Source organism: Schistocerca serialis, chromosome 5, assembly GCF_023864345.2.
Source record: "Schistocerca serialis cubense isolate TAMUIC-IGC-003099 chromosome 5, iqSchSeri2.2, whole genome shotgun sequence".
Taxonomy (NCBI): domain Eukaryota; kingdom Metazoa; phylum Arthropoda; class Insecta; order Orthoptera; family Acrididae; genus Schistocerca; species Schistocerca serialis.
Window position 1 is genome coordinate 718,266,873 of NC_064642.1, and position 13,786 is coordinate 718,280,658.

The window sequence follows — 13,786 nt, forward strand, 5'->3', positions numbered from 1 at the left end:
AGCTCCAGGACCAGACGGCATCTATTGCCAAATGCCCAAACACTTATCAGTGGATTTGCATTGTCCCATCCTTGCCATTTCTATCCGTATGTGGAGTGAGAGTGAGTTCACATCTCAGTGCCAAGAAAGCATGATTGTACCAGTACTGAAACTGGGTAAGCACCTCATGAGATGGACAGCTTTGACCGATTAGCCTCATTAATGTTCTCTGCAAGTTGCAACAGTGCTGACAATTTGGTCTGCATGGAGTCCGCAATTTGGTCAGCCTTCGCTCAGTGTCAACATCTTATCACTGTCTTCTTTGTCTTGTATAGAGCTTAAGACACCACATGGCATCACCACATCATCCTACCCACTATGAGAGGGGTCTCTGGGGCTTTTTGTCCAGAACTTCTTGCCTCATACTTTTTGGGTTCAGGTTGGTGGTTCCAACAGTACTCCCCATATACAAGAGAATGGGGTCCTACAGGGCTCTGTATTCACTGTGCCCCATTTCCTAGTGGCTACCAAGGGGGTAGCTGCAGCTGTGAGATCTAAAGTGTCACCCTCCCTGTATGTTGACGACTTTTGCATCTACTATTGCTCCTCGACTGTGGGTGTTGCTGAATGCTGACTGCAGGGTGAAGTCCTGAAATCTAACTGCTGGCTTCTGCTTTTCCGCTCCTAAGACATGTCATGTACTCCTGTCGCTGTCATACTGTCTGACTCCAACCAGAATTCTACCTCAAGGACCAGATGTTCAATGTGGTGGAGTATTATTGTTTTTTGGAACTGATCTTCGATGCTCAGTTGACATGACTTCCCCATCTTCGTCAGCTTAAGCAAACATGCTGGTTGCACCTTAATACTCTTTGCTGTATTAGTGTCACCAGCTGGGGTTTAGACTGCTCCACACTTTTGCAGCTGTACGAAGCTCTGATCCTGTCTTGTCTTGACTATGGGAGTGTGGCATATGGCTCAGCATTGCCTTCAACATTGCATATGCTGGACCCGACCCACCATTCTGGGGTCCATCTTACAACTGGTGCCTTTTGGACTAGCCCTGTGAACAGCCTATTTGCAGAGGATGATGTCCCTTCCCTACAGATGAGGTGCCAACAACTGCTGCTCAGCTATGCAATACACATTTACTGCTTCCCAGAGCATCTGAACTCCCTGCGGGTTTGGGGGCTAGAATAGACTCGAGGTCTGTTGTAAGAGATGACTAAAAGGAAACTCCTGGTTTTTGTCTTAATAAGTTTTGGTCCCATTTTATTGTTTGACCTTCACCTTTCACCTTTCAAAATTCTACTGAAGTGCGGGTCATTTGGGCAAGGATGCCCTGTGTGCTGCATAATCTATACATTGTGCACTGAGATGTTCTGTACCTGTTATTGTAATGGAAGTGTAAATGCACCTGTAATTCAGCCTTATGGGCAAGGACACCTTGGGGAGTGCATAATTTACATCCATTGTGCACTGTCATCTACTGCTTCTACATGATAATGGATTCTTCATTTGTATCCAATATCCAGCTGGGGTGCCAATCTGTAGTGGGGGAGGGGGGCGGGGGGTCATGAACCGTTTTGGTCATAGGCCCCTGACAACACAGTGATCGCTCTGCTAATGCCTGCGCTGCAGATTGGCCACGTGTGCCAAGGAGTAGATGCCCATCTACCTGGGGCATTGGGACTCCTGGCATTGGCCTTAAGGCATCGGGACTCTCGGCATCGGCCATCCTGCCAGGTGTCCTCTATTGAGGCTAGGTGGTGCCCACAGGGAGAGCGCCTGGTCAGGGCGGATGACCCGTAGTGAAGCAGATGAAGTTGTCCGACGCTGGTGGTTGAACGTCCAGGTAAGGTGCAATATAATGCCACGAGATATGATCCCAAATTGTTCACTTCCCTGGCGGGCAAGGGAGGAATGTAGAATTAAAGGTCAAGGAGAGATATATTCTCCCCAATACTTAGTTTGTGCAAGGTCTGATGAGAATCCTTTGACAACAAAGCCTCTGGTTTTCTTTGAGAACTTAGAGGGGAATTGGTGGGAATGTCCAAAGGGCAGAACGGATCAGTATTGATAAATATAGCATTCTCTGCCTTGTAATGTGCATTGCTCACTTTTACCAACTTGGGTGATGTCCCGGCCTCCTTCACCCCCCCTCCCACCAATAAGATTGTAAACATGGGGATTTTATTCCATTGAGCTATCCTATTGCAGCCTGATGACAAGTTGCACTCAAATCTACAGCGATTAGGTGTACACTTTGTCAGGCGTATGTATAGGGGCCTAAGGACAACAGGGATGGTACCAGTGTCTTAATCTTGGCCTTTGAGTGTGATAATTTGCCTGAAAAGTCAAGGGGATGGTATACGGCATGACATTAAACCCTTTGTTTCACCGTTATGTGGTGATTCAAATGCTAGAAATTTGGGTACATGCCTGCTGACAGCTTGACAATCCCCCATTCCTCAGGATCCCCCCGGAGGGTGGGGGGTAGACAGTGCCTTGGTGAGCGCCAGAAATTGCATTTGCCATTAGAGATCATAGACAGACTGTCCAACGTCATGAGTGTGGCACCCATCAATGGAGCACCTCATTGCCTTCAAAAGGCTCTGTGTCTGTGCCCACCAGTTAATCAGAAGATGGGAGCAGGAGTGTTGGAAACTGTACATTTCCACCTTTGGATCACATACCTATCCTTCTCTGGTTAGGATGAAGATCAGACACCTTTATGGATTCCAGACTCCTGCAGTTGTACCTGGGATTTCCAAGATTGCAGCTATCTATACTGACCCAGATGCAATTAACAAACATTTTGCTGCATATTGTGCACGAACTTGTGCATCTGAGAATTATCAACCTGCCTTTCATATCCAACAACAGAAGGGGAACGAAAGCGCTTCTCTTTTACTACACGCCAACTTGAGCCATACAGTGCTCCATTCAGTGAGTGGGAATTCCTCAGTTCCCTTGCCCATTGTCTCTATACAGCTCCACAGCCAGACCGTATTCACTATAAAATGCTTAAACATCTCTCAGTGGATTACCAGTGACACATCCTTGCCATCTTCAACTTCACTCGAGCAAGGGAGAGTTCCCACCGCAATGGTATGAAAGTGTCATCGTCCCAGTGCTAAAACCTGGTAAGAACACCCTGGAGATGGACAGCTACCACCCCAATAGTCTCACAAATGTTTTGTGTAAGTTGTTTGTGACTGTGTTGGCTCTTTGAGTCTTGGAGACTTCCGGCTCCGTCCCAGGGTGGTTTCTGCCAAGTCTGTTCCACCAATGATAATTTGGTATACCTAGTGTCTGCTATCTGTACAGCCTTTTCCCAGCGTATGCCTTAGTGCTGTCATTTTTTACTTAAAAAAGGTTTTTGTCACAACTTGAAGTCATCAAATTCTCACTACATTACACAAGTGGGGTCTCTTGGGCCTGCTCCTAATCTTCATACAGAATTTTTTGTTCTTTTGTACTGTCTGGCTTCAAAGTTGGTGCTTTCCACAGGTCAGCCAATATCCAAGAGAATGGGCTCCCGCAGGGATCTGTATTGACTGTTCCTCTCTTTTTAGTGGCCATTAACGGTCTAGCATCAGCTGTGGTGTCCTCAGTATCACCTTCCCTATATACTGATGATTTTTTCATTCACTTTTGCCTTTCTAGTATTGGTGTTGCTGAACGCCATCTGTGGTGCAGTCATGGGCCCTCACCCATGGCTTTGTTTTCATCCGCCAAAACTTGCGTCATGTACTTCTGTTGTCATACTGTCCACCCACATCCAGAACTTTACCTTGATGACCAACTACTTAACGTAGTTGAGACTTATTGCTTTTTAGGACTTGGCTTCCCCATCTTTGTCAGCTTAAGCAAAAAGTACTGGCAGCCTCTTAACACACTCTACTGCCTGAGTAACACTAGCTGTGATGCAGATCGCTCTACTCTTCTGCAGCTCTGTAAAGTTCTGATACAGTCCCACCTTGATTATGGATGTCTGGCTTACAGTTTGGCATCGCCCTCAACATTGTGGATACTGGATCCAATAAACCACTGTGGGGTTGAGCTTGTGACAGAAGCTTTCTGAACAAGCCCTGTTAATAGCCTACTCGTGGAGGTTGGGATCCATTGTGCATTAGCTGACAACAACTGCTTGTTAATTATGCCGTACATGTTCGTAGTTTGTCTGAGCCTCCAAATTATGGCCTAGTCTTCCCAAACAGGGTAATCCACCATCCACAACAGCAGCCCAGGTGAGGGATTAAGCTGGCGGTTCGTGTTTGGTCCCTTCTTTCTGAGCTCGAGTTTTCCCGTCTACCACCTTTTCTCTGGGTCAATCCACCTACATCTCCCTGGTCCATACCTCAGTCACAGCTTTGCTTGGATGTGTCACAAGGCCCAAAAGACTCATTTCATCCTGAGGCCTGCTGCCACCAATTTTTCTCTATTCTTGGAGCCTTCCAGGGCTGAGAGATAGTCTACAATGATGGCTTTGCTTATGCTCACGCTGGACATACTGAACAGCACTCCTTGCTGGGTGGCTGCAGTGTTTTCCTGCAGTTGGTAGCTATCTCTCTCACTCTTGAGCATATATGCTCCTGCACTGGTGAGTCCTTCCTCATCTGTAGGGATTCCTTAAGCAGCCTACAAGCTTTTGGGCAGTGCTACTCTCACCATCCTTTGGTAATTACTGTCCAGTAGCCTATTTATGCCCACGAACAATGTGGATGTTTGGTAACCTTCATCTGGACTCCAGGTTATGTCGGAAACACGGAAAATGAACTTGACAGGCTGGCCGAACAGGTTACCAGTAAACTAACTCTGGAGATCGGCGCACCAGAAACTGATCTCCGATCAGTATTACTCTGTAAAGTTTTAGGTATCTGGAATACCGAATGGCACACCCTCACTATGCTAAATAAGTTATGTGCTATAAAGGACACAAATGTTTGGAGGTCATGCATGTGAGCCACTCACAGGGACTCCATTGTCCTTTGCCGGCTCCGCATCTGGCATACTTGGCTGACTCATGGTCATCTCTTCCATTGCAAGGACCCACCCCAGTCTTGCTGCAGTTCTTGATTGACAATAGTCCTCATCTTGTCGGACTGTCCCAATCTAGCCACCCTGAGGTGGACTTTTAATATCCCTGACATGCTCCCTTCAGTTATAGGTGACAGTGCCTCAACATGTGACCTAGTTTTAAGTTTTATTCGAGAGGGGGATTTTTATCACTCACTATAACATTGGTCTCCTGGCCTTGTCTCCCAGGTCCTCATGCTCCCTGCATTTTTTGCTTTTCCTCACTCCCTCTGATGCTGCCTGTTCAACTTAGTGTTTGTCTTTTCACCATCTGTGTTTTCCTTGCCGTGTGCTTTTAGGCTGGAGATCTTAGTGTGTTGCTTAGTGGCTGGCTCATCCTTTTGTATTCTTGTGATCAGCTAGCCAAGGCCATCTACTACATTGTTTTAACACTTTCCACTGCTTTTTTCACTTTTACTTAATGTTTTTAATTTTGGCATGATACTCTCGTTTCCTACTTCAGTGTGGGTGGGCACATACTTTATGCATTTTGTTCCTTCCCCAGATTTCAGGCAAAAGGATTCTTTTTGGGTATGGTTTCTCTCAGAGACGTCTGTGACTAAGGAAAAAGGGACTGATACCCTTGCACTTTAGTTCTTTTAATCTCCAAATCAACCAATGGATCTACCGTGTCCTTTTTCCTGGTCAAGATCTACTTCCCGCAACAGATGCCAAGATTCGGAGCCATGATCGTAGTTTGCATACAGAGTCTCTGCTCTGAACTCAATTGTTCTCACTGTCCCCTCTTGTCAGCGTGAAACTGCATGTGTCATCATGATGTGTACTCTGTCCTCAGATCTGCCCTGACCTCTCCTTTGGGCCAAAAGACTCTACAGAGCCTACAGTTTTTCGTTACTTGTTCCTGGATGTCCTTGACCTACTTCCAGGCTCAGACGTGGTATACACTGATGGCTCTATGGTTGATGGGCTAACTGGTTTTGCCTACACACATGCAAGGTGCAGTGAACTACACTTCATGCCGAATGGATGCATTGTATTCACTGCAGAGTTGGTGGCATTGCTCGAGCCATCGGCCACCTTCATTCTTGCACTGGTGAGTCATTCTTAATCTCCAGTGACCTCTTGAGTAATCTTCAGGCTGTCAGACAGTGCTATCCTCGACACCCATTGCTTGTGACTATCCAGGATCTCCTGTATGACATCCACCACCCTGGATGGTTAGTTGTCTTTGTATGGACTCCTGTTCACATTGGGATCAAGGGAATGAACATGCTGACTTGTTGGTCAGATTGGCTACCAGGATGCCGACTTTGGAGGAGGGGGTACCAGAACCGGACCTTGAGCCGATTGTAAGCTGACAATTGTTGGAGACTTGGAATGCAGGTTGGTGTGCCTTGGTTTCTCCAAATAAACTGTGAATCATAAAGGAGACCATGACTGGCAGTCTTTCCTTCAGCTTCTTGCAGGAAATCTACTGTCGACCGTCTGTTGTCGGCTTCACAGTGGTCACACTTGGCTGACCCACAGCCACATCATCTGATCTGAGAACCCTTCAGACTGTTGATGTGATGCCTGTCTGACAGTGACCCACCTCTTACTGTACTGCCCCAATTTGGCCACCTTACATTGGAGCCTTAAACCTGCTGATGTTCGACTTCTGGTGCTAGCAGAGGATGCCGAAGTGGCTGATTCAATTTTGCGTTTTACCTGTCACAGAGGTTTTTACTCCTCTCTGTGACATAGTGCAAATTAGTCTCATTGGTTGGAGGGGTGCCCTGTTGCCTGCTCCAACTCTAGGGGCCCATGGCTGCCCTTGCTGTGAAGTGGTTAAATCAAAATGAGTAACATTGTTTCATCACAAACCTGATTTAAAAATTACAGTGTACCCATATTGTTCGTAATCTCAGGGTCACTTTCTTGTTTGTTAGTTTGAGAAAGTAAGAAACATTGGCAATCTGGCTTCTGGGAGGGTACTTCATCCATATCATTACCAACAGTGATCAATTTCTTGATGGCATTGCCTGTTACATGGCCAATGTGCTGTTTTTCAGAGAAAACAGTGTTTGAAAGCATCCACTGTTGCACAGGTTATTAAAAAAGATGCACCCAATTTAATTAATTTTTACATCATGAAATATGCTACTGGATATTCATATTGCAAACCAGCAATGATAGCAAATGTGAAATTTTACTTATTGTGTTTGTACAGTGTAGTTGGAAGAATATACGATTCAGTTTGTGGGAGAGGACAGGGAATGAAGTTATGTACACAGAACTGCCTCCTCTGGCAGGAATAACAAACAGCTTTAACGTGGTCGGACATTGCATTGAACTGAGTTTGAATGACAAACAGGTACATCATTCCATGCCACTTAACTTGATGCCAAAGTTTATTACTTTTAATGGTTGTTGCCATGGTGGCATGCCAGGTTCTTGGCAGTCATTTTGTATTAGATATCTGGAGAATGTGCTGGCCAGGGGAACTGTCTAATGCCCTCTGTATTAAGGTCAGAACAGCAAGGGCAGCATACAACCTTGCATTTTTGGTTCAAAGGTGACATCAAGGAGCTTTCAATGACAAGATGAAGCTTCCTGTTTAATGGTCGCTGTCCAAATTACTGGCTGTCCAAGTAGGAGGTGACTCTGTTGTACACCCAATGATATTCTATACCATTGCAGCAGTTACTGGGCCCGTATGATGATAAAAAAAGCAATCTAGCAGCATTTGTCCTCCTTAGAGCCTCCACACACACACACACACACACACACACACACGCACACACACACACACACACACACACACACACACACACACACACACACACACACACACACACATCCTTCGTGACACTGTATTCAGAACTGGGACTCATCTGAGAAGACAATGACAATGTGATGCTGCTCTTGTGTCCAGTGTTGCAATTGGGTGCACCGCTGCAGGCACGTCTTTCACTGGTACCAGGTCAAGGGAAGCTGCAACAGTGATCACCACACTGCCCATGTGTATTCATATACTCTTCTGTTGGAGCTGATGTATTACTTCCGCAGATTTGTGCCAAAAAAGTACACAACTTCAGGTTTCTGGAATTGAGAATAACTGGGATGCTCTCATAAGAACAGAATCGCTTACATTGTTAGTGCAAGAATAAGTTGGAAACACTACCACCTTAGGCTTCTTTACAGGTCAATGCTGTCTAATTTTGGAGCAACACACTTGAAGTACAAAGGATACATTCAGTCCAGTGTCTTGCTACAGGCACCATCTGCTGTGTTAATATAGGACTCTAATTAATAAGTTAGGAATTCCTCCAGAACTTTCACAATACTAAATCTCATGGGACTTATTGTTGGCAGCATACACTTGCTTGAAACAACAGTTGCATCCGTTTAGTGTAACATAGAAATGATCTGTATGTGGGATGCATGTCATTGTTTACTTTCTTGAAAAATGTGTGTTACTTTGCTGGCTATGTTTTCAACTGGCTTCTGCAAGAATTGGATACAATTAATAAAATACTGTATATTTTTGAACTCACTTTGATATATTTTCCATTTATCATCTTCAGGAATCTAATTTCCATCTTCCTCGAGTTTTCCAAATCATTCCCGAGGCTCCTACTAAATAGTATTCCATGAATTTCGTCGTCCCCAAATCCAGCTGATTTTCATTACTTGAAATCAAATTTTTAACAGTTCCATTTTACTAGTACTTTAATTGTTGATTGTGTTTAATCATTATTCAGTTAATGCAATGAAAAGCTTGATTGTTTTGTGCGACTCATATAATGATCTTATTGTTGAAACCTAAAGTAAAATAAATGAATAAATTTACATGTCAACTTCTGATGTATCTTGTACTTGATTTGATCTTTATCGTTTATGTTACAGGGTGATGCACAGTTCCATAGAGCCTTGCAGTTAAGTCTTACCACAGACACAGCTGATGGAGCACCACCAATACCTCGCACTATCAGCCAGGATGAAGAACTGCAGCTTCAGAAAGCTCTTAGCCTTAGTCTTCAGACCAAGATAAATGACACTGAAGGTGATGATGAGCACGAGTTGCAGAGAGCTCTTCAAATGAGTCTGGAATGTGAGTTGCACTACTAAATTTATGTAATACATTTGAGTATTAGCATGATTCCACTCATGATAAGCTATTAGAACTTTAACAAGCAAATTTTAGCAGAAATAAAATTTTTCATTATTACAATAACAAAAGTAGGATTAAAAGTCAGATAGTGAGGTGTTACGCAGTGCATGAGATAGTATATTGTTGAGTACACTCCCTTTGTTTGGAAAAATATAAAATAATTTGTTTTAAATTTACCTGCAAGCATTGAACCAGACATATTGTATTTTTGGTTAGTAGCACATCTTACAAGGAATCCCTCGAGTGTGGCAAGTTCAATCTTTAAGAAGGCTCATTTGAAAGTGTTGTGTTAACAATTATGACAGGAAAAATAATAGTGCTAATGACTCATCATGTACATCTGGAGGGCAGCTGAAAATGAGTGTCCAGGAGGTGCAGAGATCAGCCTTCTATGGGATGTATGTATTACACTTCACAAAATGGACATTGTCAACATGTGAACTCAGAATGAAAAATGACGTGCTACAGTGATCACAAAGGTTCACACCATCAAGATCAAAGGTAAACTCCTTGGGAGTTGCAAATCATGCAGGACATTCAGCGAGGTATCCACTCTTAAAGAATGTGTACAGAATCAAATTGGTGTAATTGGTGATGAGAACTGATGGAATATTATGGCACGCAATCGAATGTGAAACAGTCTGTCATGGAGTTTATCGTGAAACCAAGTGTCATTTAAGGCATAACTGCAGGTAGTATGATAATGTTTTATAGGAACAGAAAAAAAACATCCAGAGGCTGAATTTGTCCAGTGGTTCCAGATGGTATGAATTGCAACATCATACACTTTTCAGAAGAGATAGTTTGCTCTAAAGGAGTATGATTTGTATACACAATGCAGGAATCGAGCAAAAGCTAGTTATAGTGACCAACTATTGGGCAAAAGCAGTTCTCTTATCATAGTTGTTGTTCCCTTATGCCAATTTTCCCACTCTTGCTTGATGTTACATAAATATTCCCTATTGCCCTCACAGGATCATGCACATGAGAAAGAATTGAGGGGGCAGAGTACCTCCAACTTCTCACAGCTTAATAAATAACTTTCCAGCCAATTTTCCATCCAGGATAAAAGTCGATGTAATTGTCTATGAATACAATGTTAGTTTATCTTGATATAACTCTCTGATACCTCTAATTTACAGTGTTCCTCTCATATGCATTCCCTCTTCAGATCCTGATTGGTTGGAGTTGAAAATCAATTCCTTACAGAATGATGGGATAAGTTTGCTTATCTCATTTACAAATTCTTGGGCCGATTCCACAGTTTGCTGTGCATCGTCAAGTTGATGCTTTGTTAAAAATTGCTTCCAATTCTATAGCACTGTTTCCCTTGAAATCACCATAATATATGTCACACACAATTTGATGTACTTTACATTGTAGCTCACAATTGTGCATGTCCTGTAAATTGTATCGAGCATCCTTGAAACACGCAAACATCAGCTTTTGTACCAAGTGCATTTTGTCCTCCCTTAAATATCTGTAGCTTTTCTTACGCACTACAAAGTCACATTGCTGTGGACTTATTCGAAATCTCTTCATAATTGTGTTTTTTTACTGTTCTTTGGATGATCTTCCATTTACATAATTATGTTTAATACCCACTCCTTGGATGATGATTCTCCTTCATTACATTTCATTGGAGATGGATTTGTGGCTCCCTGTCAGACAGTGATGATGAAGTACATCGAACATATCCTCATCATTGTACTCCTCATGTACTATGTCCGACAGTTGGTGTATAAGACACCATACATTCCACTGACTCATCTTGAAGAAACATTAATATTTCTTTTGTCACTTCTTTCTCACTCTGTGAAATTCCTTGGAATTCTTTCTGATGAAATGTCAATTTCAACAACTGTTGTTTTAGAAATAATGTGCTGTTTTCTTTCTCTTTTGTTGCCATTGCTCTGCTTCATATCAACACCACTAGCACTGTTGTGAGTTACTCGTTGACTATGCTCCATAGCCTGATGCTGTGCTCACCACTGGATACCTCCAGGCCTGCCCTGTTGCCATTAGCAGCCAATATTATGGTTGCGTGGTAGACAATATGTGGGGTTTCAAATGCCGTAAACGTCATTGGCATTTTGCAACCTCACACTCGTGGAGTTCTTTGTTAAAGTATGTGTGGACTGTTCCATCTCATGCGAGCAGGAATTATATATTATAGTTGCACACCAAAAATACCTACAACATTCAGTTTTCACTTACTGTTATTGAGAAAATTGAACAAACTTTGCTGACATTAAGGTTCTGGTATCGTTCTGAAGCAGTGATGATTTCTTGTTAAGTATTGAATTGCACATAATCATATGGTTCTTTGTTAATTCCAGCAGTTAACAAGTAGTACTGTCTGATTTTACGAAATGAGTGGTGTAACTACAGACAGATCTCCCCCTCAAGCGCGCGCGCGCGCGCGCACACACACACACACACACACACACACACACACACACACTTTTGTTGTTGGTGTTTAACCAATTTCAATATTGGGTCTTTGCTAATTTTGATGTTATTTTCTGATAGCTTATTTTTCAGACTTTTTATTTTAGTATTCATTCATTGTTTTTTTGGAGTAACTTATTTATTAGGCATTACACATTACATTTGTTTACTTGATTGCAAACAAAAGTAAACATTTATTGAAAGTTTTTCAAAAGAAAGGATTGCAATAACTTCAAAGTTCATGACTTACACAGATTATGTCACCGATATATCAACATTTTCGACACACCCTTCGATCTACTATAGGGGCTACTATAAATGATTCATTCATTTTCAAAGTTCTGTATTTTCCAAACTATTACATGTACATATATGATTGATGCAAGAAGAAAAGCGTAAACTCAGTGTTTGCATTGTGCCCACCAGTTCGCAGTAAGATGCAGTGCCTCGACAAAGCAAGAAAAGTGTTTTTGTGTGTTGAAATATATGAAATGTTTATCTGTTGCAACAATGCAGTGTATGTTCAGAAGGCATTATGGAAAAGAACTGCCTTGTAAACAGAGCATTGTGCATTAGTATTGACAGTTTAGGGACACTGGTTGTGTCTGTATACAGAAAAGCACCAGTGTCCAAGTGTGTCGGACACAACAGTGGCAAGGATGAGTCAAAGTTTCATACATGTATCAAAAAAGTCAACAGTCCATGGAAGCCATGAATTGAAATACCGCAGCAATGTGCAAGGGCGATTGCATTTTAAACCATACTGTCTGCAGCCCATGCAACAATTAAAACCAAAAGATAAATGCATCACAATACAGGAAGCACTTGAAGAGGAACATTTCATCTCCAAACTGATATTCAGCAATGAAGCAACCTTCCATTTATTTGGAAAGGTTACTCACCACAGTATACTGTCACCTCTTGCCTTGATACGTTGCAGTTGTGGTTGTTTCCACAACTGACTGCTGATTTAAAGAATTTAATCTTCCAACATGATGGGGTACACCGTATTGGAGCACCGATATTCGCCAACTCCTAAAGGGCAAAGTTGCGCATATCTGGATTGGGCATAGTGGTGAAGATGATGTGGCTCTGTTACGTTGGCCTCCCAGGTCACGTGACCTAACACCTAGTGACATTTTTCTTTGTAGGTACGTTAAGAGCCATGTTTACATAATTCCTCTGCCAAAAACACTGGAACAGCTCTAGAGGATGCATCAGTGGTGCTGCAATGACCATTGACAGGATGTTGCTACATAAGGTACGGAATGAACCTGACCGCTGTGTGCGACCAGAGGGGCACTCATAGAATATTTGTAGAGTGCAAAATGCAAACTTGGTGAGTTTACGGTTCTGTATATGCACCAATCATATTTCTGTACATAACACTTTCCAAAATACTGAGCTCGTTGTCATAATCTAGGCTCGGTTGATTGTTTCAGTGAGGATTCCATGTACTTTAGTTAACTGCTGAATGAAACACTGATTTTCTGTCACCTTAATATATTTTAACCAAATCGTCATACACACAAACATAATTTTTGTACCATCTCATTATTGCAGAGACCAATGTGGAATGTGCATCCAAAACTTTCACAGTATGTTATTCCCATGGATATATTTACAAACTTATAAAGGAAAATTAAATATTTACCTGACTGTGTGTACTTCAATAAGTGTGGTCGTCCTTTGATGTAGGACATCGTGGGTCACAATAGTCAAAAGCAGTTAGCTGGCAATGGTAGTCTTTATTTTCCTCGGCAGTGTTTACATGAAGGCAAGTGCCCAGATTAGATGGGCACTGGGTATCATGCTTTCGGATATCAGTGCAGTCTGAGTATTAGTGATGCAGCTGGATGATTCTTAGGCCTAGCTCAGCACTGCATCAAAAAGATCTTGTGATATCTGCATACTCAGGCTGCCAGCACTACTGGCTCAGCCATAGGTGAAGCTGGCCAGCTGTTAGTCTGGTTGATGTGAGGCAGTGGAGGCATCTGGGTATAAACCCTGGACCTAATTCTGGTTGGCGATGGCTGGAGATGACAGGCAGCCAGTGGCTCGGTGGCTGGTAGGATCTCAGTTCGACCCTTGGCTCATCAGTGCTGTGGCTGATGGGACGACACTATCAGGTTGTCCTGTCAGGATGACAGCGGAGCAGTA

At 42.9% G+C, this 13,786-nt stretch overlaps 1 protein-coding gene and 1 long non-coding RNA gene across 3 annotated transcripts in view; one reads left to right on the plus strand and one right to left on the minus strand.

Moving 5' to 3' along the window:
• Window positions 1-13,786, plus strand: part of LOC126481171 (ataxin-3-like) — a 164,510-nt gene that overhangs the window by 148,755 nt on the left and 1,969 nt on the right. For both annotated transcript variants that reach the window (XM_050104739.1, XM_050104740.1), the window contains one exon: window positions 8,911-9,115. In XM_050104739.1, the coding sequence (XP_049960696.1) occupies window positions 8,911-9,115 (205 nt within the window). The remainder of the gene's footprint in view (window positions 1-8,910; window positions 9,116-13,786) is intronic.
• The window catches only part of LOC126481172 (uncharacterized), a 43,932-nt gene continuing 38,894 nt past the window's right edge, over window positions 8,749-13,786 (minus strand). The window contains exons 2-3 of the long non-coding RNA XR_007587528.1: window positions 8,952-9,108; window positions 8,749-8,826 (exon numbers count right to left, since the gene is read on the minus strand). This is a non-coding gene — a long non-coding RNA (uncharacterized LOC126481172). The remainder of the gene's footprint in view (window positions 8,827-8,951; window positions 9,109-13,786) is intronic.